Source organism: Protopterus annectens, chromosome 4.part0 (assembly GCF_019279795.1).
Source record: "Protopterus annectens isolate FY-2018-M chromosome 4.part0, PAN1.0, whole genome shotgun sequence".
In the NCBI taxonomy this organism is placed as follows: domain Eukaryota; kingdom Metazoa; phylum Chordata; order Ceratodontiformes; family Protopteridae; genus Protopterus; species Protopterus annectens.
Window position 1 is genome coordinate 42789517 of NC_056733.1, and position 17427 is coordinate 42806943.

Here is a 17427-nt window from a genome sequence, read left to right on the forward strand (position 1 = left end):
CTTCCACAGTCAAAGTTCAGTTGGCTGCAATCTTGAACTTCCATGTCGGCTTTGCAGACCACAACATTATGTCCCACAAACTTTGTAAAGCTTTTCTCAAAGGAGTGTTCCTTCTTAAACCCCCTGTTAGAGATCCTCCACCACAGTGGGACTTAAATTTAGTGCTGACATCCTTGATACTTCCCCCTTTTGAACCGGCTGCTTCATGTTCATTAAAGTTTCTTTCTTGGAAAACACTTTTTCTAGTCGCTATTACCTCGGCTAGAAGAGTGTCTGAACTTCATGCCCTCTGTGTTCGTCCCCCTTATTTGGTCTTCCACAAAGACAGAGTATCCTTGAGAACCAACCCATCCTTTTTGCCCAAGGTTGCTTCTAAGACAAATTTAAACCAATCCATTGATTTCCCTGTATTTTTTCCAAATTATTCTAACAGGGCGGAACAAAAATTGCATTACTTAGATGTTCATCGCCAACTTAGATATTACTTGGACAGGACAAAGCAATTTAGGAAGTCCGATCAGCTCTTCCTGTCTTATGCTGAAAATAGAAAAGGTCTCCCTGTTTCTAAAGTGACCTTATCTAGATGGCTATCTTCCACCATTTCTGACATTTATCAGCTTAGGGGCAAACAGCTGAACTCAAAACCTAAAGCTCATTCCACAAGAGGTCTAGTCACTTCTACAGCCTTTCAGGCTAGACTACCCTTAGATACTATTTGTGCAGCAGCCACTTGGGCCACTCCTCATACCTTCGTTTCTCATTACAAATTGGATTTGGCCTCCAGGGACAGGGCAAGCTTTGGCTCCACTGTCCTCAAGAGTCTGTTCCATTGAGCCACCCAGGATAGAGGTGCTAGGGACGCGGTCCCATCCAGCAAGAATGAAGGCGAGATTGACAACTTAACATTTAGAAGTTATGTACCTACCATAACGTTCCATGTTAGTTGTCTTCTCTCGCCTTCTTTCTTGCGTCTTTCCCTCCTGTCCACCTAGCCTGGACAGACCTTGATCTCCCCTTTTCTCTGGAAGATTCTTCTTCCTTGGACACCAGATAGTTCTTGTCCTTGATTACCTGGTTTCCATTACAGCCTTTTTAGGTTAGTGTTTCTCTTTCCTTAGTGGAAAGATTTTTATAGGCAGTTTTTCCTCTAGATACCAAACGAGATCTGGGTAATTACCGCCTTGCATCATGGGATATGGGGCTGCCTTGAGCTGGTAAAAGTGACTCTCGAGTTTAGCAAGTGCCGAGTCGGAGCCGAGGATCGGCTCCGAACCCCAGCCAGCAAGAAAGAAGGCGAGAGAAGACAACTAACATGGAACGTTATGGTAGGTACATAACTTCTAATTCTCGAGATGCCAGCTCCAGACAATGTCCAAGCCCTACAATGTTTTCTTGGTATTGTCAAATATCTAGGCAAGTTCATTCAACATTTAAGCCAACTTTCAACACCTCTCAGGGAGCTGACATGCAGAGATGTAATCTGGTCATGGTCAGAGCAACATTTGATGCCCTGAAACAGAAAATTGCTAACCCACCAATGCTCAGCTATTACAGTGTTCACAAACTAGTTACTGTTTCCTGTGATGTTTCTAAATTTGGTCTAGGTGCAGTCATTCTTCAGTAGGGTAGACCAGTAGCCTGTGCATTGAGAACTCTTACCCAAACTGAGATGCAGTATTCCCAGATTGAGAAAGAGCTTTTGGCAATTGTGTTTGCATGTTTGAAGTTCCATATTTATGGTCAACCTATTCAGATCGAAACTGACTATCAACCTGTAGTCACTATTTTGAGAAAGCCTATGCATACTATTCTGGCTAAACTGCAACGCATGATGTTCAAATTGCAAAACTACAATTTCATCTTGTTTACACAAAAGGCAAACTTTTTTATTTTGCTGATACCTTATTCACATCGCCCCCAAAAAAAAAAAAAAAAAACACAGAACAGCATAACAGTGAGCAACTTGATTTTGAGGTCATGGTAGTGAGAAATCTTTCTGCCATACATCTTGATTAGCTGAGATAGTTTCAGATCCAGTTTTCCAGAAGCTAAACCTCTTTATCAGTCGAGGATGCCCTTCAAAACAATGTTGTTTACCAGTAGAAGTGCAACCATATTTTCCATACAGAGATGAGATTTTGTAAGACAATGGTATCATGATGAAGGGTCCTAAAGTGAGTGTTCCAAAATCCTTGTAACAAGAGTACATTAAGATTTTGCATTGTGGCCACCCGGGAACTGATTTTACCAAAAGAAGGGCAAGAGGTCTGGTATTTTGACCTTCTATGTCAAGAGATATTGAGAAAGTACTTTCATCTTGTTCAGTATGTAATAGTACAAAGCTGCATCAACAGAATGAACCACTTCAGTTAAGCCAGAATCTTGAACTACTTTGGTTAACAGTAGCCACTGATATCTTTGAGAGGAATAGACAACATTACTTGGTGTTAGTAGACTCTTACTCATATTGGTATAAGATCGTCCTACTTCCCAACTTAACGGCCAGTACTGTCATTACTAAGTTGAAGAGACATTTTTCTGTCCATGGTAGTCAGCACAGAGGTATTTATGACAATGGTGCATAGTTTATAAGTCAGCAGTTCAAGAGATTTGTAGAAGAGTGGGACTTTGTTCATATTACGAGTAGTCCTGAATACCCCCAGTCAAACGACTTGGCTGAACATGCAGTTGAAAGTGCAAAACAGGGAGATAGTGAGGATGCAGATGTCAAAAGGGTTTGATTGCATCGTATTTGTGAAAAGTTTGTGTCAAGAGCTGAGATCATACATTGTGGAATCACAAGGAATAGAATTCAGACGAAATCAGAAGCATTTGTTATCAGCCTGTGACAAAGACTGTAGTTTTCAGAGTGACTTGTCCAATGTTCTTGTTCTAGAGGACATTCTGTCAGCAATCCCTGAAACTCCTCAAGCAGGACATTCCCCAATGATTGTCCCTGTTGCTAAACCCAGTCCCAACTATTATGTCACAAAATCAGGTCGCATCTTGACACCTACTTCTAGATAAACAGCAACCTGGACGTGACTGTTGTTTTTCTTTATTAGTGTCTGTATAAATTGCATGCCTATTGAAATGTCATTGTTTATATGAGACAGCTCAGTAAAGAGGGAGGATGTAGATCAGTGTGTGTGTGATATACCTTTAAGAAACTTTCCAGTGAGTCAGCAGTGCATGTAAGTACTAAGCACATGCAAGCAACAGTGCCATTTTGAGTGAACAGCCAGAGTGAGAGCATGCAAGTATGTAGTCAGTCAGATAGTTCATTTAAGTTTATGTTTCTGCCATCCATCCTCATGTATTTGTATACAATAAACTACTTAAACGAACACCCGAGCCTCAATGTCTTCTTAATGCACGTAAGAAAAGTGAGATTCTGTATGCCTTTCTCCCAATTCCATTAATTCCTCTAGTTTCTAAAGAAGACAATCAGGTTGAAGAGCAGGGTAATCCTCATTGCTCCATTCTGGCCTCGATAGATTTGGTTCCCCTTTCTTTGGCCTTATCTGATTCAGCGACAGTGGAGTCTGGACCCAGATCTACTGTCCCAGCCAGAGGAACTAGTTCACCCAAATCTTCAGAACTTCAAGCTCACGGCTTGTGCTTTTCTAGTCCCATTGATCACCAGACATAATAATCTATCTTCCCCAGTTAGTAGGATCCTTTTGGCCTCCCATAACTCTTCTCCCAGAAAACTCTACAATAGTAAATGGAAGAGATTTTCCTACTGGGTTCATTATAACAATGACCCTTTCTCCGCTCCTGTCGACAAAATCTTAGAATGTTTAACTTTGCTTTTTGAAGGAACATATTCCTCTACTATCAGAGTTTAGCTAGTGGCTATTTCAAATTTTCATAATGGGTTCAAAAGATATTCATTAATCTCTCATATGCTTTGCAAAACATTCTTAAAAGTGACCTTGATGTTAAAGCCTCTGTATAAGGAGCCATTTTCAACTTTGGATCTCAGCTTAGTGTTACAGACAGTAGTACATTTACCCTTTGAGCCTGCTGCCTACTGCAACCTGAAATTCTTATCTTGGAAAACTATTTTTCTGGTAGCGATTACTTCTGCAAGATGTATTTCAGAAATTCAAGCCTTCTCTTGCAAACTACCATATTTGATATTTTGCAAAGACAGTTTCCTTGAGTACCAACCCTTCCTTTCTGCCGAGGTGGTGTCAGAAACTAATATAAATCAGACAATCAGTTTACTAGTATTCTTTCTCAATCCCAATTCCCAAGAATGGTTAAGCAAGTATCCAAGATTACCTTATCTAGATGGCTAAAAGATTGTGTATCCTTCATATACAACAAGAGGAGAGTTGAATTGCCTGGGCCTGTCAGGGCACATTCTACTAGAGCCGTAGCTATGTCAGCATTTTTTCATTCTAGGGTTTCCATGGATGACACTTGTGCAGCTGTGACATGGACTACCCCACATACCTTTATTTCTCATTACAAATTGGATATGATCTCTAGGGGAAGAGTGTCTTTTGGGTCTATGGTGCTCAGGAATATCCTTCCACAAGTCTTCCTAAGATCTAAGGTAGCTGGGGACTCTATCCCATATGTCAAGCAATAAATGAAGATTGACAACATCAGATAAAGAAGTTATGTACTTACCATCTGTGTTGTCGATCTTCATTTACCTTTGACTCTCCAGCCTCCATTATGGTCCTAATTTTTTTCTTTTTTCATATATGACACCAAATACAGTCTCGACAAAGGTGTTATTAGGATTATCTTTCTAGCCTGTCCATCTGCAAACTCGATTTGAGGTAAATTGGAGAGGACCATGCTGGGTAGGTCTTAAGCTCGAGAGTTTTTGGTTCTCGCAGGCTGTAGTAACAGCCGAGTCGGTTCCGATGTTCGGAACCGAACCCATATGTCAAGGATGAATGAAGATCGACAACACAGATGGAACTTTACATTAAGTACAAAACTTCTTTATACCTTGGGTTGTGAAGTATTCTTGGAGACTTTCCAACCCCATTTAATATCCTATTGAGGTAAATAAATCCTTTATGTAGATGGTAACAAAATATAAAGCATAATTGTACAAATTATAATTGATTAATTTAAAAAAAAAATCCCAGGAATTTTTGATCAAATAAGTAACATTCTGATGGATTTTTTTCAATTTGTGATCGATAAATTTACCCAACCCATAACTTTTGGCCCATCCTGCATCAACAGTGGGGAGCAGTGGTGGATCAACAATACTCTCATGAGTTTTTGGTATACTGAATATTGATCAAAGGATTCTTAACACATAAAACATGTATTCCACAGAGCTAAACTGACTTTACATAAAAATGTCATATAGAATGGTATCAGTTTTCCTAGAAGAGATGTTAATCTCATTAAGGGAAACCACTTGATAACAATCATCATTTAAGATATCCAACATTTTACCCAAATTATCCATTTGTTTCATAACTAGCTCTCCTCCCTTATCAGGTTTCATTATCCTGATGCTCCAGTCCTTACATATCCCTTAGAGTAACTACCATTCCTTCTTAGAAAAATTAAACCAATTAGAACCCAGTTTAGACAAAATAGATTTTATATCATGCTCACAGTGTTTCTCAAGCAAAGATATCAGTGGATGACTAGATGGGTTGAAAGTGCTAATTTTGTGTTAGAGGCTTTCAAGAAGAAGTAATGTAATTCTGATAGCTAGAAAGCTAAACATAAATTCAGTTTAAATGTAAATAACCTTAGTTCAATCAATATATCAGCCACACGTGTTCAACTAACTGGAATAAATATTTTGCATTTATCGAATAAATCAGCATACCCTTGAATAACACAAACATCAGTAAAGTTGTATATTTTGAAGTCCTGAAACTTATCTGTTATTACAGTCACCACATTTGTCGCTTTTTTTCCCTTGGTCCCTCCCCAAGTCCAACCTGTTGTTTCTTTGTCCCATTGTTATACTTGGGCCAGGACCATTGTTCTGATTCTGTATTCATTTGGATCTCTGGAGGGGTACTGGGTCTAAATAAGCCTCAGGCAGATGACTGTAATTGACATCAATCTGTTTATCCATTAGAATTTCAGTATCACTGACCATATTACCATCATAATTGGTTTTAGAATATCCATTGGGGGTGGGGATAGGCCCATTTTGCTTCATAATCTAATCTATTGCATTCCGATTTCTTCTCTTTTTAGATTTAATGTCAGTGAATAAAGTCTCAATAATAGTAAAAATTATATCATATTTTGATTTGTAGTTAAGAAACAAAAGGTCATTAGTAATAGAATCATCAAATGCAGTGATTTCACTGATTAACCTTTCCATTTCACATTGGTTAGCCTTCATTAAACTGTCCATAAGCTTGATACCATATCAGTCGAATAAACCCAGTAACTCCTTGTGAAGATCTGATCATTTTTGCTACCAGTAGGATACTTCCAAATCCTCAGTTCTGTAGGGATCCAGTTGACCTTAATGCATTCACAGAAATAACCATTCTCAATCTGTAGCTTTCAGTACTTGGTTAAAGATTTTTCAAATTTCTGCAGCTGAGAATTTGTGAATCTACTTCTTCCTGTGGGTGATTATTCCTCCAGTCCATACTCAGTTGAAACTGTCACTCAATAGCAGGATTATTTTTTTCCCTGGGAACATCTGACCCTGAAGGGTCACAGCCAGCAGCCATATTCTCACCTCTTCCTCCATTTTGTTGACCTGCTGTAATAATGTCACTGCATCCAGCAACAGTTATATCCATTACCTCCTAACCTCAGGGGAAACCTCACAGATCCTCAGGTGTTCCATTTGGAACTGTGGCAGAATTGGTCACTCACTCCTCCTTTTCTTTCACCAAAAACCCAGTCAACTCCTACATAAGCTAAATCAAATCACCCATCACAGAAGTTAAGTCTTTCAAAACTTCTTACAGTGTCTCATTCACAGTTGTAGATGTTCTTAGATCCATGTTGAACTAACAAATATCCAATAAAACAAAACCAATGAAACAAGCACCTTCATATACCTCAAAAATGTATGACAAATTTTTAGGGAACATAAAACTTTTATGAAAATAAAAAATACAAACTGGTAGTTTAGCACTTTCATCTTTACATAAACTAGACTTCTTCAGAACCAGTAAGCTTCACCATGACTCAGTTTTTATACATAAAAATGACTGCACTAAAACAATTAGAACACACTCTTAAATAATACATTAAAAACACTAAATAATGTTAATAATAAAAATCAAGTTACCCAATAAATACTCTCCATATAGTCCCCTTCAATTGGAAGGAGAGAACCAGCTTGTAACAGTTTTTTATTTTTAAACTAGAATGATGGAAAAATAGTCGTCCAAACCAGGCTTATTTTCTGCTTTGGTTTTTAATTGCCAACACAGTTCACAGGCTTTTAACTTATCACTCCAAGCTCTTCCTCTTAAACTTACCTTCACTTGCTCTAATACACAAAATGAAAACTTATGATCATTATTGTCCTTGACATGCCTGTATAAGGCTTTGCGTTTATTAGTCCTTTTAATGTCACATATATTCTGGTAAATGTGATCCCTAAAACAGTGCTCTCTCTTCCCTTTATAAAAGGCAGAACACTTTGCACAGAGAGCAACATACACTAATCCTTTTGTTCCACAGTTATAATAACCATCACTTATAAAAGGTTTATTTCCTGGTATATTAACACCTACCCTTCCTTTATAAATGGGCATTATTTACATCTCCTGCATTTCTAGGTACATTCATGGAAGAAATAAATGACTTGATAGATGTGTTAAAAAGGAGGTGTTACTCTAATGAACTTCTAAAAGATGTGACCCAGGAAGTGGTCAGGAAGAGGGCAGGTGGGGTCTATTTAGTCCGCCAAAGAAAAGGTGAACACTCTTTGGGTAATACTGATGAATGTCTCCACAAGGGAAATTTATTTGACAGAGCTATGATTATAACCTTCAGTAGTGATAGTGCTGCCATACAACTAACAACAGTCCAAAACTGGGAGATTTGCACTATGAGTAGATTTAATAACAAAGTAGGTGATAGACCCATTTATTTATACAAATAAATCTTGACCATTAAAAACTGGATCAAGCTAGATAAGGGAGAATTGAGAAGTGAATGAGTTAATAGAGGTGCCTACAAATGCAGAACATGTAAACAATGCCCTTTTATAAAGGAAGGGGCAGATGTTAATTTTCCAGGAAATAAACCATTTATAAGTGATGATCATTATAATTGTGGAATAAAAGGATTAGCCTATGTTGCTCTCTATGCAAAATGTTCTGCCTTTTTATATAGGCAAGACAGACATTGTTTTAGGGATCACATTTAAGAGCATATATATATATATAATATAAAAGGGCTAATGAACACAGTGCCTGACAGCATTGTTTTAGGGATCACATTTATGAGCATATATATAATATAAAAGGGCTAATGAACACAGTGCCTTTTACATATATGTCAATTACATTAATGATCTTAACTTTTACTGTCTGGTATTAGAGCAAATAAAGGTTAGTTTAAGATGAGAAGCTTGGACTGAAAGGTTAGAAGCCTGTGACTTTTGCTGGCAATTAAAAACCAACATGGACTATAAGCCCAGTCTGAATGCATATTCTGCTTGTTGTTATGTCTTTCGGCTTTTCCCGGTTAGGGGTTGCCACAGCAGAACTCCGGTCCACTAATGATTGGTAGTTGATTTTTACGTGCCGAGTTACCAGCCCTGATGCACAACCTTCAACGAAGGTACGCCCATTCACGTATGTCTCCACGCAGAAGACGCTCTAGCTGAGAATCGAACCGGACAGCATCTTACTATCATTCTAATTTTAAAATTAAAATCTGATTCACCCTTTCCAACTGAATGGACTGTATATGGAGTATATAAAGAGTATTTATTGGGTCACTTAAATTTTATTGTTAACATTATTTAGTGTTATAATATATTCACTGATTGTGTGATGCCATTGAATTAGTGCAGTCATATGTTTTTATGGATAAAAGCGTTGTCTGAAGAAGTCTAGAAGTCTGGTTATGTAATGATGAAAGATCAAAATTACCAGTTTTTTTTTCAAAACATTTTTTTGCAGTGTCCCCCAGGCAATGTCATACATTTTGTTGAGGTATTTGAGTGCGCCTGTTCAGTTGATTTTGTTTTTTATAGGGGTCTGCTGGAGGCAGAGTCCCATATCATATTACTAAGTGAGCTCAGCTGGAGGGGATATCAGGGCACTTTAGTCTGGGACTGTACTTGGCATTGGAAAGTTTTTTTTCCACTCCCTGTTCCTTTCTCCATCAGGTGCCATTAATGCTAAGTTTGTAATGGGGTATACAGAGCCCTTCATTAGAAGGTAATAGGTGTAGTGACTCAATATGTCCGTGTGCCTATGGATGAGTACTTAACCTTCTGCAAAGCATTGCATTTGTGGCGGGACTCAGATCATGTCTGTCCTTCCTGGCGTGGGTGAGCTGGGTTCACTTGCTTACTCTCATCTCACCTGCTAAGCTTTTGCAACACCTGAGCTCACAAATTAAACTCTGATCCCAGTGCCTTCAGTTAGGGCTCCTTCACTGTGTACCATAGAGCTAACACAAGATTGTTTTATTTTATATTACTAGCATATCCTGTCTGACTAACTTGACAGAACTGTATGCCTTTTTGCATGGCTCTGGCCATACTATATCCATGATTTGACTTACCCCACCATTTTTTAATTCCTTTATTGAATTATCACTTAAGACATAGGCAGACATACACAACCATATTAACATGTTCACAGTATATTCTTTAATGTAGTTATTGTCAATCCATCCATCCACAATCCGATTTCCCATTTTTTTCACATGGAGTATGGGTAGCACTTCAACAGTGACAATCATCTAGAGCCAAGGTTAACATCATCAGGTTGCTAGCCCACCATTACATAAATTGATCAATTAATTCCTTCCCTTAAACCTCACACCTCCTCCAGAACATTACTCTGGATATATTGTTCCCACAATTTCCATTTATTTCTATGTAATTTGTTCCTACCCTTTTCTAAAGATCTTACTTCTGGTTCTTTTATTCACTACTTAAAATATGGTTCATATGGTTTAGACTTTGATTTCCATTTTCTAATAAGTGCTTTTTTGGCAGCCACCAGAATTAAACTTAAAGCGTTACTATGTCTAGGCAGTTCAGATCCTGTATCCCAGCTCAAAAAAATCATTTTCACCCATTTGTTCACACAATATTTCTGACAGAGAACTCTGTAGGGAATTTGTAAAGTTTGACTACTCATTACACTCTCAAAGCATATCCTCCCAGTTACCTGTTTCTTCCCCATCACATCTCCAACATTTGTCATCTACCTGAGGAAAAATTCCTTGGAGTCTGCTTGGGGTGTAAAAATACCTACACAGGCACTTTCAAGCAAAAATCATAAATCTTCTACACTTTGTTGCATATTTGTGACTCATACATATGCCCTTCCATTGTTTTCTTGTAAACTGCTTATTCCAGTCTTTCTTCTCAATCTTTTCTGACATCCTGTGATTGATTTCTATAGTTATCCTGAAATATTTTATATGTCATACTAATTATCCTTTTGTAACAACAGCTTTTGTTCTAGATTCAACTAAAAACTCTATTGAATCAGGTCTTTCAGTTAGGATTCCCCTGTCCCTTTCTCTTTGCCTATATTCTGATATCAATCCCTGATAGGGAATACAGTCTGTAGCCTGCAGTCCAAATTTCTTCCCATTCTATTACCTTTCCCTCTCTAGTTATTTGCACCCAATACTTTGGTTACTTTGCCAGTTTTCTCCAGTAGATTCCAGCCCCCTCTTCCCTATTCACTGTATTCCTAATTGCAGTCATCTCTGTTGGCTGAATCTCCTTTCTTCATTCCTGTGTTGATTTAGTTCTTAGAATACTTTCTGCTACTTTATGAATAGAATATTCTGTACAGTTGTTATTTTTCTTAAGGATCTGCATTCAAAATCCCATTTTCTCCTTATTTTTTTTAATTTCCCCATTTTATTATCATCCCTTTCCACTTTGAATTAAAGTTTTCTTCTGCTTGTGTTACATATGTGATTCTTGTGTAGCTCAAACATATCCCTTCAAATCAGGTAATCCTAAACCATCTTGTTCTATTGGAAGGATCAATCCCACTTGACCCTTGCCCTCTTTCCCTCCAGATAAAATCTTTCATAATTTTTAATTACTGTCCACAACTTCTCCTCTGGTTGATAAAAATATGCCTGACCTTTACATAAAACTAAAGGGACTAAAAACATTTTCACTGCTTGTATCTTACTATCCATATCCATAAACAAAAGCTTGCAGTTTCTCAGTTTTTGTATTACCTTTTGTTTAGTCAGAGTTAGACAGAGAGAGCCCTTTTTAATCCCTATCCTTAAATGCTTCATTTTATCATGTCCCCATAAATATGGGTATTGCTGAACTAATTCACTTTTGAGTACGCAGTTTACAGCTATAGCCTTTGTTTTGTCATTAATTTTATATCCTGAAAAGATGTAAAGCTGTCTCAGAGTATTCCACAACACGCTGAGATGTTCTTTTCTTTTATCAGGTACAAAATAATATAGTCATCAAATAAAGCCAACTTTTCACCATACCTATTATATCCTTGAATTTGAGTCACTTATTTTCTTTGCCAGTGTCTCCTAATGTAACACAAATAGCAATGGAGAAAAAGAACACCACTGCATAGTTCTTCTGTTCAGACACAACTTATCAGAGATGAACCAGCCCAGTATAATTTTTGCCGCCAATGTCTTATATATCCTTCTAATTAACCTTATTATTGTTTCAGGAATGCAAATGCTTCCATTGCTGTACTCATAAAATCCCAGCTTACTCTGTTGAATTCTTTCTCTGCATCAAGACCCACCAACACCAGCAGTATTTTCTTACATTCTGCTTCCCCCTGGATCATCATTATTCTGTTAATGTTGTCAAATATTTGCCTCCCCTTCACAAAACCACATGGGTCCATGGGTCTACTTTTACTTACCAAAATTACACTTCTTCAAATTCCAAACAGCTGACTCCACTTCAGTGAGCTTCCACTTTATCGAACGTACAGACTACCGAAATCTGATCCCTGGGAAACCAGTCACTTGGCCACCAGGTAAAAAAACTAAATGGAAACAAATTCAACCCACCCAAGTGGGGGGCTTTGTCCCCCTATCCCCCTACTAAATATACCAACTCTAAAATCGCACTGCCCTGGGGAAAAGGGCAAAGTTCACGCTGGTGGCCAAGAGGTTAGTTTCCCAGGGAACGGATTTTGGTAGTCCGTATGTTCGATAAAGTGCATGTTTACTGAAGTGGAGTTGGCTGTTTGTAATTTTGGTAAGTAGAAGTAGACCTTGGTCCATATCTATTTATTTTGGCAACACTGTTGCCATTCTTGTAGCTATTAAAGACACAGGCACTGTATAATCATGATTTAAAATTGAAATGGGCCTGTATGAAGCTAGGTTTGATGAGTCGTACTGTCTTTAGGTATTACAGCCACCACAGTTTTCTTCCAGGATGTTGATACTTCTCTTCCTTTTAAAATGCTGTTAAATAAAACCTTCCAGATATTTATCATTTTCTTCCCTCCTTGTTTCCAAACTTCCAAAGGAATACCATCTGTTCCTGGAGACTTTCCTGCATATTGATTATATGTCAATGTTTTTATCTCATCTCCTCCTTTCTTAACTGTTAATTGTTGAGCCTTATCTGCCTCTAACTTTGGCATAGCTAAGTCTTTCATAAATATTTTCATTTATGCTTTTTCTTAATTTCCACATTCCTCTGCTTTATACAAATTTTCATTAAAGTTCCAAAATATCTATAATATCTCTACAGGATCTCTGGTTATTTTTCTTGTTATAGGCTCCCTAAGTTTGAGAACAACACTTTCTACTTTCTGTTGCCAAAGTCATTGTGTTAAAAGTTTTTGTACTTTGGACTTCTTATCAAAAAAAAAAAACAATTGTTTAACAGCAGTCTTTCTAAACTCATGCATATTATCCAGATACTCCCTTATTTTTTTAGCACTCTGCAATTGCACCTCTTCTTGTTCTATGAGATCCCCCTTATTCTGCTTTATTTTAACCTTTGTCAGCCCATCTGTATAATTCTTGTTACTTCTTAACAATATCTCTTTTGCTTTTATTTCTACTCTAGTTTTAAACTCCAGATTTAAAACAAATACATTTGTTTTATATATTCCATTAATACATGTTGCTGTATTGAATGAACTCTGGATGTTAAGAATATACTTTAAGATCCTTTTGAACATCTTCTCCAATGACTGTACATGGCTTAACTGTCCTTTCTTGACTGGTGTATCTGCTAATATTGACGTTCAGCAGCTTTCCAATCTCAAAATGTACAGGTCAGTATTACCTTCACTATATATATTGGCAAATACAAAAGCTGTTGGCCTAGTTTGCAGTGATTACTTACTTCAGACTCAGTGGGTTTTATCACAGTTTCTTAAAAATGGTGCCCCATTATTTACTTCACTTATTTGTATAATTAACATATCAGTCTGCAAAGGCATAGTCTGTAAACTGTGACAGTGGGCAGGGTATTCCATGTTTCAGAACTAGCTGACCCACACAATGCAGATGATTACAGATCACTCTGAATTATCCAGCTTCCCTGGAATACTCAGTATTTAGGGATTAGCTGTATGTTTAATTTCTATGACAAAGTGTATATGGTTCACCAGGCCATGTCTTTGTATTTCATCTTTTTATGGTTAGGCAAGACACAATTTTTTATGTTGAGAACTTTGATGTATTCTGTTCATATAACGTATTGCTTATTTATTTTATTTTACATTTGTTAACTGGGATAGTCCGACTGGATATATGTCCATTTTCAGCAGAGGCCCGGGGAGAAAAGCTCCAAACAGTAACAAAAATATCATTGCCTATCACATATCACAGATAGCATAATAGAATATATACAGAGAACATAGAGACAACCCATACAGAAATTACATGTAGAATTTTTTTTTTTTTTTTTACATTAAATCTTATTTGATTGTTACCTTTGTGTAGATTTATACTTCTGCCAAGGCTTTCACCAAGCATGCATCATGTACATTACAGATTACTTTTTTTGGAATAATTTATTTTGTTGAATGAGTTGTGGTGGAATTTTAAATTTGACAAAAATCCTTCTTAAATTTAACATGCTTATGTTTTATTAAGACACAGATTTTAACAGACAACCCAGTGAGAACAGAGGAAGTGCAACTGCACATTATATATTGGCTATATAAGCAGTTAAAATATGTTTAGATGATCCAGATGGATGTATTTTGTTGGTGGAGGAAGGTATCCTGCATTTAATTCTACATGAGGTCCATTATAAGCCTTGAATATGGATAAGAAAGAGTAGAGGACTGGCCCACTAACCTGGTACAAAACAAATAGTTACAGTATGAAAAAACTTGTATAAAGAAATAAGTATATAAATGTGTACTTGCATCTCCACTGCTCTCATTGGTTTGTTTGTGTGTATTACATGTATATAGGAGAGATTTGATGCTTTAAAGTTTAAAACCTTGCCCATTTCCCAGCTGCTTCAATAACTTAGAGGTAAAGCAACCAAATTGGTGATCTGGAGGGTCTAGCTTTAATTACTAGTTGAAGCATGTACTTTAGTGGTTTGCTACTGGACTTTGCCAGGGCCTTTGCCCTCAAAAACGTATAATTGATGTAGCAAGTGATTCTGTGTTTTGGTTCAGGGAGTATATTGAGGCACTGCCTTCTTCTCCACATGGTATAATTACATAAGTTATCGAGTTTATTAAACTGAGCCTGTCATTTCAGGAGGTATTTTTGGAAGCTGTATACAATTTCAGAGATCCTAGTTACACCCCTGACTGCCATTGCTTAGACGTTGATTCACCAGTTTATGTATTGCTTCATATTTGCAAATAATCGTGTGACCAGTTTACACTTGCTTTGTTACCAAAAGAGAAATAAATAATATTTGGTATACTTTTTGAATCTCCTAGTACAGCTAGATGAAAAAATGGAAAGTATATAAAACAACTGCATCACTGTAATGAACTAACTAGACACCAAGTTTCCTTTCAGACTTGTTCTCTTGTATTACAGTAGTATGACCTGTTAAATCCAGTTTTATAACATATATAGTTTTGTTGTACAACTGAAACTTAAAGACACGAGTACAAACATTTTTTTCAAATAGGTAACAGAAATCTTGGTGATGTTATTCTAAATAGGCAAACTTTCTGAAATGAAACAAAAAAATCATACTTGTCCATTTCATAGTACCTTTTATGTCAAAGTCCAAGATACCCAAAAGTAATGGTGAAGGGTCAGTGTCAGGTACAGTTATAGTAATTCCGTTTTGCTTTAGCAAGAGACAGGAATTATATCTGCATCATACATGCACTTTCAGGCAGAATACCTCATACTTAAGCCCCACTGAATTACCTTTTTATGAAGATGTCTAGGTTTCTCTGCAAATGTTCCTACTATACCACCCAAATGCTTTATTTCAGGCTGACAATCTTCCTTCATAACAGGCCAAGTTATATGAATTTGTAGTGAAAGACTCCTTTAATACAGCGCATATCAGGTTTCCTTAATTAATTGAGCATGTAGTGTACACTATTTTCTTAAAGTAACAGCAATTATTTAGACAACATTGTGGCAAGAATCATTATCTTATAGCCACATGATTGTATGTATAGTTGTCATCAGAAGTGTAGGACTGTGGTTTATAAATGCATTTATCAAGTGTATTTTGCGACAGTAGTGTATCTCTCATGATGATTTTTTTTCTTTCTTTTTTTAATTCAATAGGAGATGAAACTAGCTAAAGGAGAAAATGAAGTAGCACAGATCACACTGGAGAATAATCATAGTAGTACCAGACTGAGCATGCTCCGGAAGACACTGTCAGAGCTTGACAAGATGCTAGGACAAAAGAATTCCCTGATTTCCAATTGTGAGATTGAGATAGAAAAACGCAACATCTTAATAGAGCGCAAGCAAGGAACAATCAACTTGTACAATAAAAAGATTGAGCAAGCCCTTTCCAGTGCTGGGGTAAGGAAATGTAATTTTTAGAAAAACAATATAATGCTTACTTTACTGAACACTGCCTTCTTATTCGCATTTTGCAACATTTTTTAAGATATTATTGTTATTATTATTACTATTGTTATTATGCTGGATCAGTGAAACAGTCAAACTTATAAAATATTTTTACTAACAGGATTTTGTAGGTATATAATATAGTGTAATAAAATAATATAATATAATACAATACAACACAATACTAGGGGGTGTAGGTAGCGAATACAGTTCTGCAATCTTGTGCTGTTATTGCTGCCTCATTAAACACCTGTCATTTATAAATGGAAACACCCCCCTTTAATAATGTTTGCATCACTTTCCCTCTAAAAACATTAAATAGTTACTTTTTCATACTATGAGACTCTTATTGGAAGTATTAATTTAGATAGTTGTTGACAGAGTATGGCATAAAAAAACATGCTTTCTTTAAGTAATGTATAGAAATTGTATTCAGTGTAGTATAGAGAGTATGCCTAGCTATAGCCTTGTGTAATACTGTATGATGAATAGTGGTGTAGCCACACTGGTGAGTGGATTCTTTCTGTCCTTCTAGCCACTGCTCCTGGGTACATTATCAGGCCCCTGATTTTTTCGGGAATAAGCTTTGTGGTGGTATTCCCTCAGGCAGGGAGAAAAGAGACTGTAGGGAGGAACAGATAAGGTGCAGGGAGCAATCCATCTTTGGATGCTGGTCAAATTCCCTGACAGTGAGTGAGATGTCCAGTGATGTTAGTACACTGAGTGCATGCATCTGCCTACGCAGCACAGAACGTCCTGTTACACCCTGTGACATCCCCTCTCTGGGCCAGTAATCAAGGAGCCTGAATCCTCAACACTTACATTGGAGAGGCATGTTCACATTCACAGTATTTCCAGATGCAGCTCTCTGCATCAAGCACAATTTCCCTTAAAAGCACAAAAGGAACACACTCAGTCTGGATTTCTCTCTCTGTTTCCCTCCAGGTCCCCAGTAAGACTCCCCACTGGCACAGCTATAGAGTTGAGTCCTCAGCCTAGTGTCCAAGCCAAGTCCTCCACCACTATCTTTGTGAAACAAGTACATGTTAAGTTGTCTATCTCGCCTTCATTCTTGCTGGATGGGTTCTCTAAAAGCTCGAGTTGGTTCCACCGGCCTTACGGCTCCCCTTATATCCCACAATGCTAGGCGTGAGTTACCTCAGATCTAGGTGTGTTTTCTACCGGTACCAGGTTAGTGAAAGTTAGACTAGTTTAAATTCTTTAGACTTAAGCTAGCTTAGTGTATTTTTCTTTCCC

At 37.2% G+C, this 17427-nt stretch overlaps 1 protein-coding gene across 1 annotated transcript in view; it reads left to right on the top strand.

Moving 5' to 3' along the window:
* CCDC40 (coiled-coil domain containing 40) overlaps positions 1-17427 on the top strand; it is a 1637270-nt gene that overhangs the window by 1135097 nt on the left and 484746 nt on the right. Inside the window, exon 12 of the mRNA XM_044068074.1 lies at positions 15877-16122. Coding sequence (XP_043924009.1) covers positions 15877-16122 — 246 coding nt within the window. The remainder of the gene's footprint in view (positions 1-15876; positions 16123-17427) is intronic.